Raw genomic sequence first — 8,665 nt, 5'->3', positions numbered from 1 at the left:
GTGAGGGGGCAGAGGGGACATCTCTGGATGATGTGGGGGCTGTCCCTGAGGTGACGTAGGGGACTATCTGTGAGGGGGCAGAGGGGACATCTCTGTGTAGGGGACTCTCTGAGGTACATTGAGGACCATCTCTGAGGTGACGTAGAGGCTATCTCTGGGTGGCATAGGGACAGTCCCTGGGGTGGTGTAGGGAATTGGATCTGTTGTGACCTAAGGACTGTCCCTTCACTGAGGTAGGGGCTGGCCCACGGCTGCCTCGTGCACCTCCTCTGACCACTGGCACAGCCCAGCGCAGCCACTGAACTCCTTTGTTTCCCTGATCCAAATATAAACTTTCTTAACTTAGAAAACTGCCATCCCTTCCCTTTTCTCCATTTATAAGCAATTTCGTACTAGAGAAAATATTAAAGAAAACCAGGCTTATACACATGATGCTAATTCTCTGACCTAGTTTTGGCTTAATTCTTACATTCTTTCCTTCAGCTTCTTGTCTTGCTCGGTTATGAAAGATTTTATGTCCCTGGTGTATCCCACCCAGCAAAGACCACTTTAAAACAAAACAAAATCTCCCCTCCTTAAGGTGGCCTCTTGTTGGCCAGGGGTCTAGGCTGGAGCAACTCTGCTCACACTGCACCCGGGGCCCCCCCACCTGGGGAGACATTGCTCACACTGCACCTGGGGCCCCCCCACCTGGGGAGACATTGCTCACACTGCACCTGGGGCCCCCCCACCTGGGGAGATGCTGCTCACACTGCACCCAGGGCCCCCCCCACCTGGGGAGATGCTGCTCACACTGCACCTGGGGCACACTCCCCCCCACCCCATCTGCCCCGTCTGGGGACACTTCCATTTGTCACCAACCCTCCTTCCCACCTTCACTCTGTTTTGTCCTTAAAGGGCCCAGAATACTGCCACCCCCATTTACAAACCATTCTACCACATAAAATGGGTTTTCTTTCTTTTTCTCACAAAACTTCATCAAAATAACCTCTCCTGGTGGGTCAGGAAGATGCCAAGCACAGAACTTAAAACAGATTTTGCAAGATGACTGAGGACCTCAGGAATCAGCAGGCCCCAGCTAACCTCAGGCAGCAGTGCCATCCCTCTGAGACAGTGTCCCCCAGAAAGTGGTACAGTGGCACCACCCCATTGGGCAGGAGTGAGGATTAAACAAGGGGCGACATGCACTTGCTTGGCCTGTCGTGGGTGCGAGGAGTGCAGCTTGCTACAGTTTTTTTCATGGTTACTAGTGTCTTCCAGGTTATATGCTGAAAGTGTCTGAACTTTACTGTCTTTCCGTGGGTGTATGTCATTGCCTAGTGAGTGGTACGCCCACTGAGCTGTCCCAAAGGGGTGGCTCGTCATGGGTGGCTCAGCCCTTTCTCATGGTCGTCTCTTCCTTGGCTCTCTGATTTTCCCACCAGCCAACAGCAAGTCGGAGGGATCCCCTGTGCTCCCCCACGAGCCTGCTAAGGTGAAGCCAGAAGAATCCAGGGACATCACCCGGCCCAGCCGACCAGCTGTGAGTGCCTCTCTGAGAGTCATGAGCTCCTTTCATTTACCACAGGACAGAGTAGTCGGGGATTATGGACAAAGCTGTTGAGATTAATAGAAAGAATGGGTGCTGGAAACATCTAAAAGGAAGTCAGACCTGATAAGAAAGAACTGAACAGGTCATGGGTTGCTGTCCCCTGCATTTGGACATTTTGCTGGTCATCGGCTTTCCCTTAGAGATAAAACAGGAGGAGAAATAACTCCATAATTTATACTCAGCAACTTGGGCAACAGATGTTGAAACTAGCAGTTAAGGAGAAGTAGATCTCTCTTTTCTCCTCTGCTCTTTCTCTGTGTTGCTGTCCACATGACCTAATAGTACAGCTTTTCTGCTACTTATAGTATCTCTGGGCCTGTATTTTCTGGACCCAGACTTGACAAGTGTGGTGTGACAGGGCCTGCCAACTCATTGCTATAGCCTCAAAGAAGGAAATTAGAGCTCAGAGGCTAAGATTTGAAAGCTGAAAATTAATTTAGGATGCATTACTATCCATTTACTCTATTTAAATTTTCTGAGAATATTTTCTATGTAGTGAATGTGAAGCCTTTGGTTTACCTCTCTTTTTTATAACTTAAAGTGAGGATGTATACTGAGAGTGATAACAAAGGAACTTGCATCATTCGTAGCTGAGGTTCTCTTTGCCCTTTTATGGTTACCAGTTTTGCACTAATGATTCCAATTTTGTGTCTAACCTGCCACCTTTCCTCTGGCTTTGCCCCCTTCTGTGGACTCTTCTGGACTGGGTTCCTCTCATCTCAGAGCTATAAGAAAGCGATAGATGAGGTCAGTATTGCCTTTTCTCTTGGTCATATCATGATTTGTCAATGAAACTCATTCCCTGATGCTGACAGTCAGAGAGTAGCCAGTGGGCTGTAGATTCATAGCTGCTCACATGCATGGTCTGCTGGGGAGTTTAAAGACCTCAGACCTACCTCTGTAAATGTCAGAGACCTAAAAGTCGGCATTTTCCTTCTAAGCTAAAATGCCACTTTCCCAATGTTCCAGTCTGGCTCGTAACAAGAGCCAGTGCCTTGTGAGTGGCGTTGTCCCCTTCCAGCCTGTACTCCCAGCTGTGCCGGGTGACAGCACACAGTGGCTTTACCGAGAATGAGGAGACACCGCTCTAGGGGACCTCACACTCCTGGTGTGTTGTTTGTGAGCCAGGAGTCATTGGTGTCACTAGGCTAACTGTATGGGGTATTAGCATCATCAGCTTTAGTTGATGAATCCTAGTGAGTTACATGACTTTATTTCCTTATCTATGAAGACATTTTTCCAAGAGGAAAATACATAGTTTTGTCGAACATAGGCTAGGAAGGATGACCACCTTTATGCATTTGTCAGAACTGCATGAACACAGCACAGCAGACTTTTTTAAAGAGCCAGGCCTTGCAAACAGTTCCAAATGCATGGCATCTAAAGTCTGCCATACGGCTTTATGGCTGCAGCTCCGCTGAGCACCATGTTTGTGAAATTATATGGAAGAGCACTGGCTTTGAGCTCACCAAGCTGCATCCAAGTCTTGGCCCCCAGCACGTAACTGGCTGGGACTAGTGTCATAACCTCTCTGAGCCAGAGTCTCCTCGTCCGTAAAGTGAGAATGAAAATACCTGCCCTGCCCCACGGGCAAGATTGTGAAGGATCACTTGGGGCAACGTGCAGAAGCGTTTGCCGAAGCATAAGTGTGGCGGGAAGCCATGCGTTGGTCTTGACCTGATGTGGGTTCGGATGGGAGGCCCAGGGTTGTTTGGCAGATGGGAGAAGCATGTCACCCCGCATCCAGTCTTCAGAGTGATGTAGGAAGTTGTTACTGTCGCCAAAGGGTCCTGCATGTCTGCAGTGTGTGGATGGCCTTCATAGAAAGGAAGACCAGAATATTTCTCACTGCTCTGTGCCGTGGCCTTGCTCACCCCTTTCCCTCATAATAGCAAGAAGAATGGTGGTTATCACAACTTCCATCCATTTCCTCCCAGAACAGGTAAAGAAATAGATGGTGTTGTGGTTGCCAACAGAATGGTTGGTGGGGACACACACATGAATTTGAGAGGAATTTTGTGAATCCAGAAATTGGCATGGACCGGGCTGATGTGAGAACGGGGCACTTGTGGGTTTCATCTGGTTAACCCAGGATGTTTTAGACGTTTAAAAATCACTTTATCCATTTTAGTGTACTGCAGCATGCTGGACAGAGATGGGGGGGGGCAACATAGGGAAGTAATTGCAAGTGACTGAGCGACTGTCAGCTGCATACCAGAAGATGTGGGGCCAAAAGCCCCAGGCGACTCCGGCTTGTGTCTTGAAGGGCACAGGGATCACGGTGTCTCACCCAGGTACAGTTCCTGCAGTCCCCTTCCCTCCGGAGACTGGAGGGATTGTACCTGGGTGAGAGGTTCGGCAAAGTCTGGAAACAGTTTGGGTTGCGGCTGGAAAGTGCTCCTCGAGGGTACCGCAGAGGGTGCTGCTGAGCAGGCCTCAGGTGCACAGGAGCACTCCGCGGGGAGGGGTCACCTGGCCAAAGTGTCAGAGGTGCCTCTGCTGAGATCCTTCTAGCACTGGGCCTTTTCTCCCTTCTCCATTTGTGGGTTTTGCTATGATTTCCCTCTCAGTGACTGTTTGCCATTTAGATAAGCAGGATTGACATGAAGAGTCTTAAAATTCTTTTTGAAAACTTGCTAATTAAATGGTTTAATTTTTCATACAAATCCGTTTAGAGGAGTGTACATTAATTTGGCATTACTTTCTAGTGGTGTGTGAGATTTTGTAGCATGGTCTGTAATTATTTAATTTAAAAGTAAAGGCTGTATTAAATACATATTATTTAATTATGATTTGAAGATTATGCATAGCAAATCCTTGTTTCCCAGTTTTTATCCAATAGTATGTAGGAATCTGGAAAGTTCCAGAACACTCCCACAGATTAGATGGAAGTTGAGTAAAAACCAGTGGTCCAGCTCTGAAGTTAAGTGACTTGCCTAATGTCATATCTTTAGATTTTCTAAAAAAAGAAATAAGTATAATACATAAAGAAAAATCCAACTTAAAATCTTTTAACAAAATTATAGTTCTTAAAAATCGAACTAAAATTGGAATAAACTACAGTGTTTCTAAAAAGTGACCCAGAAGAGCACCTTTTTAGGCAAGGTGAACATAATTGTCAAATTAAGCTTTCCTGAATAAAAATTACATTAAGTCGATTCTCAAAAGTGTTACATCAAAAAAAACCTTGGGTCAGAACCTTTTAACTATCTTCACATTTACTCCATAATATGAAGTAGAGAATCTTATACCACTTTGCCATATTTTTTTTCAGTTACACATTTTCATGCTAAATAGAATTTTCTTTTCCTTTTTAAAATTATTTTAGCTCTGGGGCAGTGCCTGTGGCTCAGTGGGTAGAGTGCTAGCCCAATTTACCTAGGGTGGTAGGTTCAAACCCGGCCCCAGCCAAACTGCAACAACAACAAAAAATAGCTGGGCATTGTGGAGGGCGCCTGTAGTCCCAGATACTCGGGAGGCTGAGGCAAGAGAATCGCCTAAGCCCAGGAGTTGGAGGTTGCTGTGAGCTGTGTGACGCCATGGCACTCTACCAAGGGAATAAAGTAAGACTCTGTCTCTATAAAAAATAATAATAATAATAATTTTAGCTTTGGGCTTGAGACAGCCAAACAATAAATTACTACAAAGTCTTTCTATATATGGAGAAAATGGGTATTGTCTGAGAATAAAGTGTGTAAAGATGGATCTGGACCCAGGGTGTCAGCTTTAGATCGTGTCTGTTCCCTGTGACTTTACATCACAAATGTTTCTGTAGCGGATGGTTGAGAAACAGAACTTCAGCTGAACATACATGCTGTTGGCAGTGGAAGATTAATTTCCTCTGAGGTGTTGCTTTTGAGATACTCATTCTTGTCCCTATGGGATATTCATGTTTCTAACCCTTCAAGCTGTTGCCAATTAAACTTAAAAGGAATTTTCGATTATTTTGAATGTTTCAGGAAATACAGCTTTTTTAAAACACAGAAGCAAAAAAGATTCTAATTAAAAGTGAAATTATAAAGCAGGTCAGAATTTTAGAGTCAGTATTTAGAAAAATTTAGGTCATTTTAATAAGTGAAGTTTTCTTTAAAGCAGTAATCTGTGGACTAACTAAATATTTCCAAATAATTTTTATTTTTAAAAAAGTTATTTTGTCTTGTTTTGAAATGTCAAGGGTAACAAAATCAAGCTCTGGGGAAAATGTGTTATTAATTTAAATAAATCATAGCTAGTCATATTATATTCACAGGATTACTGGTAATATAAATAAACTTTGTAAAACCATATTCTCTCTTTACATTATATAAAATGTTATTTTTGATAAGTAACATTTTAAATACTAGTTATATCCTTTGATGAGACTTAATAAGGTCCTAACAGACATCAACATATAAAATAAATGTATCTAATTTGTTACATTTTACTGGTTTAGAGGGATTATATTCTTTTCTTCTAGTAACCTTAGCAGATGTCTAGATATGTTTCCCTAATGTCCTCAAGTGCAGCTAAAGCTGAGCACCAGCAGTTGTCAGAGGAAGTAAGTAAGAAGCTGAAATCCAGAGATTTGCTTTTCCTGTTTGGACCCATTGCCAAAGAAACCAGAAGTAAATTTGCATAAAATTCTGTTTGTATGGCAGTTTTTCCTCTTTTTTTTTATAGTATACATTATATCGAAACGTGATTGAGCCTTTGTAATACAATTCTGCTTTCACTTCATGGCTGGGTGGACTGAGGTGTGTGCAGGTGTGCGGTGTGCAGGGCCCAGCAGCTGTCTGTGCACAGGACGCACAGTCTGAATGTTCAGGGACTTCCTTTTCCCAAGGGCTTCTATTTAAGTAACTTCAGAACAAATTTAAAAGTCACTATTGCTTTCTGTTCGATAACACCTTGAACTTCTTAAATTTCTAGACCAAATGAAACCCCCTGAGGGTCTCCCCTTCTATCTTACCCTCAGTAGCAACACCCGGTGTACAGGCAGCAGCAGAGAGAGGTGTGGCTTGTTGTCGTCTTCTCAGAATAAAGTTATAATTATCATTGACCTATAGACATTGATCACAGCTTTTCTTCTAACCAGTTAGGATAGATTATCACAAGTCATTCAGGTCACTCAGATGTCTCTAACCCTACATCGAGTGAACTGGGGAAATAGAATACATTTCTGGATTGAAATAAAGAGAGAATATGGCATAAAAACTGTGAGATTTAGTATTTTTCAACAAGTTTCTTTCTCCCTAACCCCTGTCTCTCACTGAATGCTCTGGTTCCCACATGGTCACTAATGTAGGGAGAAATGGTAAGCTGGATGTCGAATTGCTTCCCCTCCTTTGCATGCTGTGTGCTGTAGGGGTCTGGCCAGTGCAGATCAGAGCAGCCGCTTTGCAGAACAGCTCCCTCTGCATTGCTCTGAAAGCATGTGAGTTACAAGGCAGGCGGGTTCACGCTGCCTGCCATGCGCCTGGTGACTAATACCCCATCATCACATCCATAAGGCTGACAGTTTCATCATGCTCATGGAAAACTGAAAAATTATCTCTTCCTCTTGGTGTTTGCACATTCATGTCTGTGTTCTCTGCCAGGGTTTCTGCCAGGTGGCTGGAATTTAAAACAAAAGAAAATGAAACACCCATCATTTTGGAAGAGAACTCCTCTTTTTTTCCCCTGTTGATTTACTCAGCTCTGCGGCTACAAATTTAAGTGGCCCAGGCTTCAGGGCGGGCTGTGACCTGACGTGGCCCCTCTACTCTCCAGGGAATGATGACACGATGAGCCACGGGCCCGGGGACCCGGGATTCACTCTGTTCCGTGACTGATGCTAGACTTTTGGTGCAAGGACAGCCATGGGGGGAAGCCATCACTGCAGGAGTCCCAGAATACTAGGGACAATTTCTAACCCCACATCCTTTCCCATTAACTCTGAGGGTGGCGGGCTTTACCTTTCCAAGATAAAATAAGGGCTCAGTGTTTGTATGTGTGTGCACACACATACACATGCACGTAGAGACATGTCCATTCAGAACTAAACAGTGTCAGTCTAGCTACTGGTTTTGAACAAAGTTTAAATTGATTCATCCTTTCTAGCTTCTCTACACGCCACAAGCATCGTTTTCTTAGCTCCATGCAGCGACTGTGTGTTACAGTCACACAGACAGCTGCTTTTCCTTGCTTTCGCTGGAGTGCTGACTTGCTGAGAGAATAGCTTGGGTTGTATCTGCCTTTCATGTGCTGAACAAACTTCTGTTTTGTAGGATCTGACGGCATTAGCCAAAGAATTACGAGAACTCCGGATTGAGGAAACGAATCGCCCCCTGAAGAAGGTGACCGACTACTCCTCTTCCAGTGAGGAGTCCGAGAGCAGTGAGGAAGAGGAAGAGGAGGGGGAGAGTGAGACCCATGACGGGACCGTGGCAGTCAGCGACATCCCCAGGCTGATGTAAGAGGAGGGAACTGGGCTTCCAGAACAAAAGGACAGAAAACAGGAGTTAAATACACGATGGTATATGGGTCCCTGGCAAGATAAGTTGACTTAGGGATTTGGGTTTTGCTTAGTTCTGCAAATGCCTCTTCCCACCACCGCATAGAACACACACATTTCAACAGGGCTGTGTTTACCTAACTTTCCCCGTGTCATCGGGGTGACGGTCCCTTGGCTGGGTCTCTTGGTTCTTTGCATCTCTAGGACAATTTAGACAACAGGACTTGGCAAGTGCCTTTCCCCATGGGATTGAAAGAGTGACATGGGGGGCAGCAACATTTAGGAACTAAAATTAGCACCAAACATGTACCCATCACCACCACCACCAAACATTAGTGGGGTGTGGGGGCACAGCAGCGTGGACCAGCACCCCAGCATGTGATCCCGAGTCCAGTGGTCATGCAGAGACGCTGCCACTTGTGACTTTTCCCTTCCATCCTCTTTATTGTCCTTTGACTCCATCTGGTTTTCTGTGGTCTGTATCTTTGCCACACATGGCCTGTCGGTCTCTGCAGTCCTGTCTGTGTGTCTGTGTGTGTTTACACCTGCCTGTCGGTCTCTGCAGTCCTGTCTGTGTCTCTGTGTGTGTTTACACCTGCCTG

General features: G+C 45.1%; 1 protein-coding gene across 2 annotated transcripts in view; it reads left to right on the top strand.

Moving 5' to 3' along the window:
* Positions 1 to 8,665, top strand: part of TNIK (TRAF2 and NCK interacting kinase) — a 354,942-nt gene that overhangs the window by 307,673 nt on the left and 38,604 nt on the right. For both annotated transcript variants that reach the window (XM_003794663.2, XM_003794666.2), the window contains 3 exons: positions 1,425 to 1,522; positions 2,315 to 2,338; positions 7,837 to 8,021. In XM_003794663.2, coding sequence (XP_003794711.1) covers positions 1,425 to 1,522; positions 2,315 to 2,338; positions 7,837 to 8,021 — 307 coding nt within the window. The remainder of the gene's footprint in view (positions 1 to 1,424; positions 1,523 to 2,314; positions 2,339 to 7,836; positions 8,022 to 8,665) is intronic.

The sequence above is a fragment of the Otolemur garnettii genome, unplaced genomic scaffold (genome assembly GCF_000181295.1).
Source record: "Otolemur garnettii isolate 467f Iridium unplaced genomic scaffold, OtoGar3 scaffold00084, whole genome shotgun sequence".
Classification (NCBI taxonomy): domain Eukaryota; kingdom Metazoa; phylum Chordata; class Mammalia; order Primates; family Galagidae; genus Otolemur; species Otolemur garnettii.
This window is presented reverse-complemented; position numbering and strand designations above follow the sequence as displayed.